Source organism: Gracilinanus agilis, chromosome 1, assembly GCF_016433145.1.
Source record: "Gracilinanus agilis isolate LMUSP501 chromosome 1, AgileGrace, whole genome shotgun sequence".
Lineage (NCBI taxonomy): Eukaryota > Metazoa > Chordata > Mammalia > Didelphimorphia > Didelphidae > Gracilinanus > Gracilinanus agilis.
In genome coordinates this window covers 135,310,597-135,324,628 of record NC_058130.1, presented here as the reverse complement: position 1 = coordinate 135,324,628, position 14,032 = coordinate 135,310,597, and the positions used below count along the sequence as shown (strand labels likewise).

Genomic DNA, 14,032 nt, shown 5'->3' with positions numbered 1-14,032 from the left:
GGGAGAATGTTGACCAGTTCTTATCTCCTGCCTTCTAAAAGAACAGCACAAAGGAAATAGATCTGAAACCACAACAGAAAACAGGTGAGATGTGAGAAATAATCATCTGAATGTCTGGGCTGTGAGATCAGTACCAGAGTCTATAAATAGTGGACAAGTTTAAAAGACACCAATTGATCTTTGGTAACGGAAGGTATGGGGAAGACCTTTGGATGTTCCATTCTACTTAAGCATTCTAAGATTGGCCAAGATGTGTGAGAAACAACTCTTTTCTGACCTTGGCTAACCCTATCATTATCCCTCCCTTTGAATTGAGGAGGATAACATGCTATGCTTTTTTGTTGTTATTTTTGTGAAATTGCTTTTAATTGATAATGAGCATCTTATCGGATAAGAGTAGAAACTGCTTCATCCACCCCCTGCCCCTATTGTGATTTGATGTTCTTTATGGTCACAGACCTTTTGGGGATTGGGCCAGTGACCATCTGTTCCGAACCCATGAAAGACCCAGTTGGAAGTCCAAACAACCTGCCTGTACCTTGGCTCCCCAAAGACGAGGACACCCTGCTGGAGTTGAGAAGCAACTGTGAAAGTATGAATAAAAGGGAGTCAGACTCTTGAGATCATCCCTTTGTCTGCTCTGGTCTCACTGTGGGGCCCTTCAGGGAGGGCCTAAGGAGTACTATGCAGGTCTCACTGAAGTGTTCAGACACAATCTGCTTGACCACAGGGGGACTGGCTTGTCATTTTTTCTTGGATGGTACAGTGAGGGTCACTACTAAGGAATAAGTGAAATTGATTCCACAGCATAATATTGCAAATACCTGCTTCCACTCAGGGGAAGTTGGACATGGGGTTAACAGTGAGCAAAGTGATCTTCTTCAATGTCACGTAGGTCAAGGCCAGCCACCTCCAGGGGACTCTGACAGGTAAGATTATTATAAGCATACACAGGAGTCTGGCAGTCATCCCTCTCTTGAATGGCTCGGACGAAGCGGGGTACCACGCTGGGTTTCTGCAGGGAGAAATCCCTCAGCCCCTTTAGGGAGCAGCTACAGTTCCATTCGTTTCCTTCCAGCCACAGCTGCTCTAGGGCTGGGAGCTGGGGAGAAAAGGCCCTCAGAGAGTTGTTCTTCAGGCTGAGGTACCTGAGGTTCCCCAGAGGTGCAAATAGGCCGTCGGCTATGGTTTTGATGTGGTTGTGGGAAAGGTCCAGCCAGAACAAATGCTGAAGGGAGCCGAAGGTGTCTGGGGAGAGCTCCGCCAGCTGGTTGTGAGAGAGGAGCAGGTACTCCAGGTTCTGGAGACCCTGGAAGAGCTGACTGGAGAGGAGCGTCAGCGCATTGGATGTGAGGTCCAGTTCCAAGAGTTCATGCAGATCCATCAGGCTCTGGTCTTCAATCATGGAGATGCTGTTATTCTTCAAGAAGAGTCTCCGTAAGCCAGGAAGGCCAGAGAACGTGTGCCGCTGGACCCTGGTGAGGCAGCTGCCCTCCAGGTGGAGGCTGTGCATTTTGCTGAGACCCTTGAAGACCTGTTCAGGGAGGCTTTTGATGCAATTGCTGGACAGGTTCATGACAGCCACGTGGAAGAGGCCGGGGAACGCCCCAACCTTGATGTCCTGGATCTGATTGTGGTTCAGGGTGAGAACTTCCAGCTGGCCTAGACCCTCAAATGTCCTTTCCCCAAGGCTCCTGATTCTGTTGTGCCCAAGCTGCAGCTCCTCCAGGATCTGAAGATCTTTGAAGGTCCTGGGCCGGAGGCTGGCAATGGCATTGTTGGAGAGGCGCAGGACGTGCAGACTGTGGAGGCCCAGGAAGGTCTCTTCAAAGAGGACGCCGATGCGGTTGTGAGACAGATCGAGCCAGCGCAAGGACCGGAGGCCCAGGAAAGCCCGGGGTGCGATGGTGCTGATGAGGTTGTGGCTCAGGTAAAGCTTCTGCAGCTTCTGCTGCTTGATGAACACGTTGGTCTTGATGCTGCGGAGCGCGTTGCCACTGAGGTCCAGCTCGCGCAGCTCCGTGAGACTGCAGAAGAGCTGGGACTGCAGATAAGCCAGCTTGTTACCGGCCATGACGAGCTCCCGGAGGTTGGGCAGGTCGTGGAACAGCGTGTCCGGGAGCACCACCAGCGCGTTCCAGCCGAGATTCAGATCCCACAGGTTGGAGAGCCCAGCAAAGAGGCCCTCTTCAACTTTGCTGAAGTAGTTGTTGTTGAGGCTCAGGGAGGCCAGGTTCTGGGTGTGCAGAAAGGTGTTGGGGGCGAGGTATTTGAGCCGGTTCCGCTCCAGGTGGAGGTGGTAGAGGCCCCGGAGCCCGTGGAAAGCGTGCGGCTCCAGGCTGCTCACCTGGCTGCTCTGCAGGTTCAGGAAATCCAGGCCCGAGAGGTTTTTGAAGGCGCCGGTGGGGAGAGCCGTGAAGTTGTTGCCGTCCAGCCACAGAGCCTTGGTCGTGCCGGGCAGGTCGCTGGGGAGCTGGGTGAGGTTTCTGGAGCTACAGTAGACATTGAGCTCCTCGCTGTAGTCGTCGTAGCTGCAGGCACAAGCCCCGGGGCATTTTAGGAGCTCTGGATCGCCGGGCTCTGCGGGGGCAGCGCCCTCTAGGCTCAAAGAGCACCTTGCTCCGGGGCTCACCATCGCCCAGGGGAGCAGCAGCAGCTGCACTGCCAAGGGAATGGCTCCTACAGGTGAGGAACAGAACCCGAGTTTAGCTGTGGCATCAGCATCCACAGTGGCTAATGGACAGATTCTCCCCGAGTCTCCGCTTCCCCAAACCTCTAAAGTGAAAGGGCTGGAGCTCTTAAAATCTCTAAAATGTTCCTGGTTCTTCTGTGGCACTGCCATCCCTGAACCTTTTCCCTTGTGAGTGAGTGTATTTCTTCTTCTTTTTTTTTTTTTTGTTGTTGTTTTTTAAACCCTTACCTTCTGTCTTGGAATCAATACTATGTATTGGCTCCAAGGCAGAAGAGCAGTAAGGGTAGGCAATGGGGTTTGAGTGACTTGCCCAGGGTCACACAGGTGGGAAGTGTCTGAGGCCAAATTTGAACCCAGGACCTCCCCTCTCTAGGCCTGGCTCTCAATCCACTGAGCTACCCAGCTGCCCCCGAGCGTATTTCTTCTACCTTCTCCTATCATTTTAATGCTCATAGATAATGATTCGTCCTCCATCGTCACACAAGTTCAGATTTGTCCTTCTGTGCGTAACTTCTACTCCAGAGTCAGATTTCCCCCTCATAGCCTCCTGCCCTGGTGTCTGTGTCCCACCCGACCTCCTTCCCTAGAATGAAGAAGAATATGTCCTGCCGTCTGTCTGCCTGTCTGTTAGATGGGTTTTACAACATCCCTCTTGGAGCACCCTATCAGCACATCTACCAAAACCCCTTGGACCAGGGTTCCCCTTGTTCCCTCTTTGGTGGAGACACTAGACCCCAGCAGGCTTGGGCCTCAAGTTTCAGGGTACGTGGGCCCAGGGCCTTGGTGAACACCTTTCCAACCAGCACCCTGTCTTAGCCTTTAGCTCGCAAAGAGGAATACTGCAGTGGTCCTGGCAGGATATAGAATCTTTCACAGATCAGTATATGTAGAGCTCCTCCATACCTCTGACTCCATCTTGCCCTCTGCCACACTGGCATTGTTGCCTTCCTAGATCTCACTCTCCATTTTTGTCTCTTGTGAAGCAAATGAGGATAGGAAAGGGCCAAATCTCACTCATTTTTTTTCCTTATCTGTGGGCCTAGCATAGTTTTTTTTAACCACCACCTCCTGTCTTAGAATCAATACTGAGTATTCATCCGGCAGATCATTAAGGGCCAGGTATTTAGAATTAAGTGACTTACCCAGGACCACAAAGCCAGGAAGTATCCATGGCCAGATCTAAATATTCAGGACCTCCTGTCTCCAAGTTAATTTTCTTAATAAATAGTCATTGATTTTACATGTCATGGGGGGTGGGGGGGAGGGATTATGATGTAAATAAATAAATGGTAATTGAATCCAAAGCTTTTGGAATTTAGAATTGAGATAGACCTTAGAAGCCATCTAAGATTTCTAAGAAATTTTAATTTCAGAGAGGGGAAGGAACCTGTCTGAACTAGAGCAGTTGTTGGAAAGATTTATCACAGACACATTGAAGAGGCCACACTGAATAAGTAGCAGGCCTGGAATTTGAACCAGGTATTTGGATTTTAAAATCTACGTCTCTTTCTGCTACACCAGAGTGAGTTGTCGGCTCCTAATTTGTTCTGGTTGCAAGGGATTGTTGGATGCCCTCAGACCCCTAAGACTTTGACCAAGGGGCATACAAAGGGCCAAGAGATCCAGAAGCAATGGGGAACTCTGTGACTTTTGGTCTGGCAAGGGAATCGATTCAGTAAAGGAATGAAGGGAAGACAGTTCTGAGGCTGTTAATCGATTAGAACAATCCATTCATAGATTACACGAGCCCTTTTCCCTGTAGACCCTTGTATTCCCAACCTTACCATACCTTTCCTTTGGGAGGTTTGAAAGTATTTTCATCCACGTTTGAGAGATGAGGAAACTGAGGTTCATAGAGGCTCAATGATTTGCCCTTAGAGACCCAGCTAGATATCAGAGCCAGGGTTTAAACCTTGGTCTCTAGCCTCAGTCCTGTGCTATTTCTTTTGTAGACTAGGAGGGATGTCAAGAAGGGATCTTTATCCCCTGAGGCAAGAGAGATTGGCTATTAAAGTGGGTCCCAGGGCCTTTGGGTTTCTAGAGGTGGGCGGGGGTCTGGGGAAGGCTAGAGCCCTGGATTGTCTGTGGGGCCCAGACATCCCCTCTGCTGTTGTTCTAAGGGGTCAAGGGAGCAGAGATAGGAACCTCGTCCAGGAGCTATGGCCAGAGGGATGAGGGAGCATCTCAGGGAGGGAAAAGCCCTGAACGGTATTCTCTGAATAGGAAGACCTAAGCCTGCTCCCTGCTCCTGTGGGAGCCCCTGCTGCTGCTCCTAACTTTCTTCTGCTCCTTTAAGACCATGTGTGTGCAGGAGGGGAGGGGGAGGGGAGAGCCCAGGCAGCAGCCCTGAGACCCTCCAGGGGCCCTTCATACCAGGAACCACCACCTCTCCCGCTCCCCACCCCCCAGCCACATTCCTGACCCCACACAGGCCGCCAGCACCCCTGCTGAGGTCTGAACCTGACCACCTGGGCCCTGGGCTCCAGGCAGCTCTGAGGGAGCAGAGGAGCTCCTGCCTTCTGCGTGGGTCTCCTGGCCAAGCCCACCAGCCACCTCTGAGCACCAGGGCTCCTCAGGCAGGCTGTCTGGGCTGGGGAGTCCCCGGGAAGATGGAGCTGCATACAGGGAGTCCTTGTTCCCCAGGAAGGAAGGAAAACTTGGACATTCAGCCTATGCTCCTGTTTTCAACTTTGGAGTAGAAAGTTGTGGGGGGGTGGGAGTGGAGTGTCTCTCTGCAGGGGGGTCCCCCAGAAGCCAGACTGGCCTGCTCAATGTCCAGGGCACGGGGTTCTTTGTCCCCCCCCCCTTACCTTTCCTTTGGGCCATCCTAGTGGAGGACAGGCTAGGCAGGAGGGTCCCGTAGAGCAGCGCTGCTCCTGCTCTCTGGATTTCCCCACTGTTAGAAGTACAACCACCACCCTGACACCCAGCCAGCTCAGCCCGGCTTGGCCCAGGTTCCTTTAACCCTCCAGGTGCCAGGTTGGACTGGAGGGAGGCTGTGTCTGGGCGGGGTGCGGGGCACCCAGGAGAGGGGCTGCTCTGAGGGCCTTCTCTCATCCCTAATTCTTTCCTGCTGAGTCAGAGGTGCTTGGAGCAGCATCTCTAACTGAAAACAGATGCCCGGAGCAGCTCCACGGAGCTGGGGGGCCCCGGGGGCTTCGGGGTTGGGGGCAGCGGAAGGATTAGATCAGCCGCCTCGGTGAGACTCGAGCCGATACCCGGCAGGTGTCGGGGCCCGGGCTCCGTCGAGCTAGCTCCGTGGGCTCCCGAGAAGAGTTCGGCCCTCCTGGGTTACTCTGCCAAGAAGCAGAAGGCTGCCCGCTCTGGAGAGTCACCCGCCTCCATGGGTTAACACCAACTCCAAAAGACCCCACACCCGGAGCGCTCAGACACCCCAACACAGCCTGGGTGGCTCAGGAACCCCTATTCCTGCTCACCATTGGATGGGAGGAGATGCTGGGCCTGGGGCAGGCCGGCCCCTCGAGGGGATTGGGGGCAGTGGCAGGCTTGCTCGGCTCCTGCAAGGGCCCCCCTCCCAACTCTAAACGGGCAGACTGTGCCAGGGGTCAAGGAGCTGCCACCATGTTTCACCACGAGTCTGGCTTTCTGGTTTGGCTCAATGACCAACCTGCCCTCAGACTGACGTTTCCTAAGAGTTCTGTCAGTTATCAGCTGTCTTGGCTTTCTAGAATTCAGGAAGGGAGGAGGTGAGAGAAGGGAGCTGTCTGGCTAAAAGTGCCTCTTGGGGTGACCTCAGTCCCCTCCCCTCCTGGCCGCAATGGATTGAGCTAAGCACAGTGGCTGCCCAGGCTCTGGCCCCGGTGGCACCAGCAGCCCTCTCTTCTAGGAAAGCCTGGCAGGGTTATTCACTAACCCATGTTTGTTTTCCCTATTGGCTGTGCTCTTCCACTGGGGGTGCTGAGCTGTCCGAGAGGCAGGCAAACCAAGTGATGGCTTTTTCCCATTAGCAGACCGAGCAGATGACCACCTCGGCTGCCCTGACCTTGGGTGAGTCACCCTCTAGATGGCACAGTGCTGACCCTCTCCCGGGGCCACAGTCTTCTCTGCTCCCCCTGCCTGCCCAAGAATAAACCCAAGTCTTTGGGGAAAAGCCAAACTTCTGGGCAGAGAGGCTTCCGGCCTCTTCCCGTGGCCAGAGGATGGGTGCTTGGGCTAGTTCCTTCTTAGGCAAGCTTCCAGGAGTTCTTAGACCCTTCGGAGGAGCTGGCTCACTGGATCTAGGAATCCTGACCCACCAAAGGGCTTTCAGTATATCTTTAAGCTCTGGGAACACGAATGAGGGCAGGCCAGAGAAACCACTGCTTCCGTTTCTTTTATGAGGGGAAGAGATTAGGTGTGGTGAGAAAGAATAAAAAGAATGAAGAGGGGGCAGCTGGGTAGCTCAGTGGATTGAGAGCCAGGCCTAGAGATGGGAGGTCCTGGGTTCAAATCCAGCCTCAGACACTTCCCAGCTGTGTGAGCCTGGGCAGGTCACTTAACCCCCATTGCCTAGCCCTTACCACTCTTCTGCCTTGGAGCCAATACACAGTATTGACTTCAAGACAGAAGGTAAGGGTTTAAAAAAAAATGCAGAGATCTGGGTTTCAATCCTAACTCCAAATCTTTTGTGCATTAAACCTGGGCAAGCCTTTAGACCTTTCTGGCCCTCAGTTTCCTCATCTATAAGATGGGAATAATACCCGTGGTATCTACCTCACAGGGATGTTGTAAGGATCTAATAATCTAAAACAAAGTGCTTCACAGACTTCAAGGAGTTCTACACACATCAGCTCTCAGTAGTAATCATTGTTATGGGTGTACTCTTGGTTTCTATCTCACAATGGCATCCACAGGTAGGTTCTCTCAAGTCCTTCTCAGGCCTTACCTGCTAGATCTCCTGGCTCTGCTCTCCACACGAGCGCTCACTCGGAGGGTGCTCTCCCCTTTCATGGAGTGTCGCCTCTGCCAGGTAAGACTGAGCTGTGGATCCTACGAGACATGCGTCTGCCCATCCCTCGCCAGAGGGTCTCTGCCTTGCTGCTGGTCCCTGATACTGGTCCTGGCCTTTATTTTCATCCATGCAGGAAATTCCCTGTGAGGAAACCCCTCCACCACTTAGAGAGAGAAAGTGAAGGAGAGAGGGAGAGAAAGAGAACGAAGGAGAGGGAGAGAGAATGACAGACGGAGAGGGAGAGGGAGAGAAAGACAGAGGGGGAGAGAACGAAGGAGAGAGAGGGAGAGAGAATGAAGGAGAGAGAGGGAGAGAGAATGAAGGAGAGAGAGGGAGAGAAAGACAGAGGGAGAGAGAGAACGAAGGAGAGGGAGAGAGAATGAAGGAGACAGAGGGAGAGAGAAACGAAAGAGGGAGAGAATGAAGGAGAGATGGAGAGAGACAAGATGGAAAGGCAACCAAGCTCTTTGAGGGTCTGTCTTTGGCTGCTTCTTGGGTCCCCAGTGCCCCAGTACAGGGTAGCTAGGTGGTCCAGTGGATTCTAGCCCTGGAATCAGAAGGACTGAATTCAAATCCTGATTCAGACACTAGTTATGTGATCTTGGTCAAGTCACTTCACCCTGTTTGACTCAGTTTCCTCATCTGACCAATGAGCCAGAGAAGGAAATGGCTAATTGCTCCAGAATCTGCCAAGAAAATACCAAATGGAGTCACAAAGAGTTGGAAATACCTGAAAATGACTAAACAACAGTACTTGGCACAGAGCCCATATAGGCACTTAATAAATGTTTATTAATTGATCGATTAAAGAGATAACTGGAAGCTTTGGGGTTAAATGACTTGTCCAAGGCCATATATCTAGTATAAGGTCCTGTGCAAGTTTTCATGACTTCAAAACTGACTCTTTCCCCATTACTCTAAGCTGCCATACTAGTCATTATTATTATAATAAATTTTAGAAACTTTACATTTGTGTTGGGGTATCCCAAAAGCCTTAGTGTTGGTGGTACAAGGGATAAAGTATCAGGCCAGGAGTCAGGAAGATCTAAGTTCAAATCAGGACTCAGACATTTAATAACTATATGACCCTGTGCCAGTCACTTAGCCTGTTTGCCTCAATTTCCTTTTCTATAAAATGGGAATAATAGCATTCATTACTTCCCAGAGTTACTGTAGGGATCCCAGGGATCGTGGAGAAAGAATAAATGTAAAACAGTACTTGGCACATAGTAAGCACTTTGTCTTTTATCTCATTTGGTTCTCCCATCAGCTCTCTGAGGTTTAGAGTATAAATGTGTTTTTTCCTATCTTATGGAGGTGACATGGCCTTCCTCCGGTCCCACGGGAGGGTGAAAACCTTTGATTAGACTAGAGGTCCTGTCTTTTGTCTCGGAGATCAGAGCACTTTCCATTTTGCTGATTTTCCTTTTATTCCAGACTGATTTCTGTGATTAGTTTGCGATCTTCACCCCTTTCTTTATATGCTTTGCTTGGCCTCCTCTTAGAATGGATCCCAAGATTGAGTCTAAGCATAGCAGTAAGGCCGAGGCAAACGGGGTGAAGTGGCACGTCCAGGGTCACCCCGCGAGGCCGTGTCCGAGGCCCGACGTGCTACTCTGTAGCTCATTTTTGGAGCTCACCAGCCCCCCTTTTCCCCCTCTCAGCGCCCAAAATGAATCAGTCACTGTTTGGTCAGGACCTTTGGGTCTGGGCAAACCATGAGTGTGTTTGTGGCAAAGGAATACCCGAAGTCTCTTATTTCTTTGAACTTGGGATGCCGAAGGAGCAAGGGGAAGAGAGGGCCGTGGTTTGGGAGGCGTATTGATAAGTGGGCAGGGATCATCATACGCCCAGGGAACCCCAAGATATCTGGCACCTCTTTGTGCCGTAAATATGGAAGATTGCCAATTGTGTGTGTGCACCCAAAGGGATGAGGCTGTGTGGAAGTCGTGGCTGTAGCAAAGGGACGACGACTCTCAGGCTCAGTTTCTTACTTCACTAAGAAGATTGGGACTCGGACCTCCCAGGGGTTGGGGGGCCCCTGTGGGATACAAGGCCCCCGAGAATGGAGGGAGCCGGCTACCGATTCCCTGTTGGGTCTAGACTCTTTCCCCACGAGCCTGTCCAAGCTGAATGGAGGACATTCCCCGGGGTCTAGGATGAGGCCACGTTGGGCCTCCCTGATCCCGGTCCTCCCTCCCCCCATGATCCTGCATTCCTCTGGTGGCCATCCTCGTGGGGAAGGGCCCTGTGGATGGGGAAGGCCTCCCCCGCCTCCCAGGATTCACTTTCCCCAGACTTGAGGCTTCAGCCTTGGTGGCAGGCGCTATTTCTCAGTCTCCAGTCCCCAGGCCTTGTCCCCTGCTCTCCCACCTACACATTGCCCGGTGGCAATCCACTTTATCTCATTTCCCTTTATTGAGCTTGGATTCTTTTCCAGATCATTTCTCGGCTTCTATTCTGAGAAATTATAGATCCGCTGGGGAGAAAGTCCACACCCAGAAAGGCCTGAGGACAAGTTTACACAGTAGAAAGTGCAAATTCAGCAGGTATTCTGGGGCCAGGAATGCTGCAACGAGGGACTCCTCAGGATTCAGAAATTCTGCTCCAGAAAGTTCTTCAACCACTGACCTTTCCTGTCTGGCACAAAGGCCTGAGGAGGCAGGGAGGGCAGCCTCTCGGGGAACATGGAGCCTGGACCCCCTCGTAGAATCAGCAAAAGAAGCCGCAGACTTCCTTCCTAGGCCCTTAGGTTAGCTCAGCCCCTAGCGATCCTAGGATCCTTGGGGTTCTCTAGCCTCATGAAAGGAGGACTCCTGTGTCGTCTGGCTGGGGTGGGATCCTTATTCCCCAAATGTGAAGGAGTCCTAATCACCAGCCTAGCAAGGCATTGTCTTTGGAGCAGGCCATTGACCACGGCTGGACTGAAGATTTGGTGTGAGAGAAGAGAAAAATCTGCCTATGTTTTCTTTTTTTAAAAAAATATTTATTTTACATTATTTTTCTATGGTTACATGATTCATGTTCTCTCCCTCCCCTGCTTCTGGGTCACACATGTATTATCACTCGATACCTATTTCCATAGTATTCATTTTTGCAATCACCTATATTTTCTTGAAGAGGTGGGGAAGGAGGGAGGGAAGAAAAGGATGTAAGATTAAAAATTAATATCCAAATACTCCAAGTATTATATTTTATAAAGTTTATTAATAACAACTTGACGTAAAGGGAAGCAAAACCTCAGTAAAGAAAGACATTCCCACACATGGGAGAGGAGAGCGCAGAGCCACCAGAGAAGAGAGCCAGGGCTGGGTTACACACAACTATATAAAAAACAACATAAGGGGGCAGCTGGGTAGCTCAGTGGAGTGAGAGTCAGGCCTAGAGACAGGAGGTCCTGGGTTCAAGTTCGGCCTCAGACACTTCCCAGCTGTGTGACCCTGGGCAAGTCACTTGACCCCCATTGCCTACCCTTACCACTCTTCCACCTATGAGACAATACACCGAAGTACAAGGGTTAAAAAGAAAAAAAACAAAAACAAAAACATAACCACACGACTTGGGGATGAAAAGGAAAGGAATTCTGGGAAATACTGAAGGAATTCTGGGGAACGTAGCCCTCGGGTACAACATTCTAACTACACAGGGACTTGATAGGATATTCTTTTTTTTTTTTTTTAAAAACCCTCGCCTTCCATCTTAGAATCATTACTGTGTATTGGTTCCAAAGCAGAAAAGCAGTAAAGGCTAGACATTGGGGGTTAAATGACTTGCCCAGGGTCACACAGCTAGGAATATAAATACACACATACTTACATGTGTGTGGTGTATGCCTCACTGAGCCAAAGACCTATCTATCTGGACGTAGAGAGTATATCTCATTCATAATGAGTCTTCCAGAATTGTGGTTGGCCATTGTGTTGACCAGTTCTTGAGTCTAAGCTATTTATCTTAATATTGTTACTATATAAATTATTCTCCTGGTTTCATTTTGCATCAATTCATACAATCTTCCCAGGTTTCTCTGAAACCATCCCCTTCTTTATATTTTACAGCACAATAGTATCTCATCCATTCATATATTTGTTCAGACAATTGACAGGCACCCTCTCAGTTTCCAGATCTTCACAAAAAAAGCTACTATGGACTTCCGGTTAAGATGGCGGCAGAGTAAGGAGCAGCTGCTCGATCTCTCCTGACCGAAGCATACAGGACCCCTCAAGGGGACATAAAAACGAGTCCAGAGGAATGAAGGAATCCCACAACAGGGCGCAGCATTGAAGGTACGAAGAATCGGGGGATTTCCACACTTTAAAGGGGTGAAACAGTACACACTAAAACACGAGAGGAAGAAGCCCCTCCCCCACCCCCCACACCGCACACCTCGCACTACACCAACGCAGGAGAGTGAAAACAGGACTGGGACAACCAATCACTGGCAGCCCCGGGGCTTGTACCTGTGTGCTGCAAGAAGAGGGAACCCAAGTGGCTGGGGGCGCCCACAGACTTTCCCCGAGCGTCCATGTGGGTGAAGGCACCGCCTCCGGCCAGGACAAAGATCTCTAACACACTGACTTTCCCCGAGCGCCTGAAGGCATCGCCTCAGGGGCGAATAAAGATCTTCAGACCAAGGACTTTCACTACCTTCTGCGTGGGTGAAAGCAGGGCCCTAAGAGTGTCTGTACCAGCCAAGGCAGTGCCCGAGGCTTGAATAACAATCTCCAGCCCAGGCTTGGACCTCCAGTGAGGACCCGGTGCAGACCTGAGCGTGGCTGTGGAAGCAGCCCGAAAGACTGCTGAAGGAACCTCGGGCAGAGGGGCAGACCGGGAACTACCAGGAGGCCTGACCCCGAGGACAAGGAGACCGGAGCCCCCCCCCCCCCAGCTTGGAAGGCCCAGGCAGACCCTGAGTGCGAAGACAAAGCGGAAAAGGGGCGGGGCTAACAATGGCCAGCCAAGAACTCCAGAGGAAGAAAAAGATTATCAAGAAAAGCTCTGGAACACTCGACAACTTTTACACAGAGAAAATCCAGACAACAGAGGAGGACAAACAAGTATCCAAACATTCACAAAACAAGGAAAACTGGTCACAAGCTATGGAAGAGTTCAAAACTGAGATTTTGAAGAAGATGGAAGAGATCTGGCAAGAAAATAAAACAGTTTAAAAGGCAGAAATAATCAACAACTTTAGCAAAGTTGCAGGATACAAAATAAATGCACATAAATCATCAGCATTTCTATATATCTCCAACACATTAGAGCAGCAAGAGGTAGAAAGAGAAACACCATTTAAAATCACCCTAGACAATATAAAATACTTAGGAATATACCTACCAAAACAAACACAGCTATTATACGAAAACAACTACAAAACACTTTCCAAAAAAATAAAACTAGATCTCAACAATTGGAAAACCATTAATTGTTCATGGGTAGGACGAGCTAACATAATAAAAATGAACATTCTACTCAAATTAATTTACCTATTTAGCGCCATACCTATCAAATTACCAAAAAACTTTTTTACTAAATTAGGAAAAACTATAACAAATTTCATTTGGAATAACAAAAGATCAAGAATATCAAGGGAAATAATGAAAAAAAAATGTGAAGGAAGAGGGCCTAGCAGTACCAGATATTAAACTATACTATAAAGCAGCAGTCATCAAAACAATATGGTACTGGCTAAGAGATAGAGAGGAGGATCAATGGAATAGACTGGGGATACATGACATCAGCAAGACAGTGTATGATAAACCCAAAGAGCCCAACTTTTGGGACATGAATCCACTATTTGACAAAAACTGCTGGGAAATTTGGAAAACAATATGGGAGAGATTAGGTCTAGATCAACATCTCACACCCTACACCAAGATAAATTCAAAATGGGTGAATGACCTGAATATAAAGAGGGAAACTATAAATAAGTTAAGTGAACACAAAATAGTATACCTGTCAGATCTCTGGGAAAGGAAAGATTTTAAAACCAAGCAAGAGTTAGAGAAAATTATAAAATGTAAATTAAATGGATTTGATTATATTAAGCTAAAAAGCTTTTGTACAAACAAAAACAATGTAGTCAAAATCAGAAGGGAAACAACAAATTGGGAAAAAATCTTTATAACGAAAAACTCTGACAGGGGTCTAATTACTCAAATATACAAGGAGTTAAAGCAATTGTATAAAAAATCAAGCCATTCCCCAATTGATAAATGGGCAAGAGACATGAATAGGCAATTTTCAGGTAAAGAAATCAAAAGTATCAATAAGCACATGAGAAAGTGTTCCAAATCTCTAATAATTAGAGAAATGCAAATCAAAACAACTCTGAGGTATTACCTCACACCTAGCAGATTGGCTAAAATGAAAGAAGGGGAGAGTAATGAATG

The 14,032-nt window shown here is 49.3% G+C and overlaps 1 protein-coding gene across 1 annotated transcript; it reads right to left on the bottom strand.

The window, feature by feature from the left end:
• Window positions 1-748: 748 nt before the first annotated feature.
• Window positions 749-5,518, bottom strand: IGFALS (insulin like growth factor binding protein acid labile subunit). The gene is made up of 2 exons (XM_044657098.1): window positions 5,503-5,518; window positions 749-2,679 (listed from the first exon to the last, which is right to left on the bottom strand). Exons 1-2 carry the CDS (start codon window positions 5,516-5,518, stop codon window positions 857-859), a joined length of 1,839 nt encoding a protein of 612 aa, XP_044513033.1. The 3' UTR covers window positions 749-856.
• Between the last annotated feature and the right edge of the window lie 8,514 nt (window positions 5,519-14,032).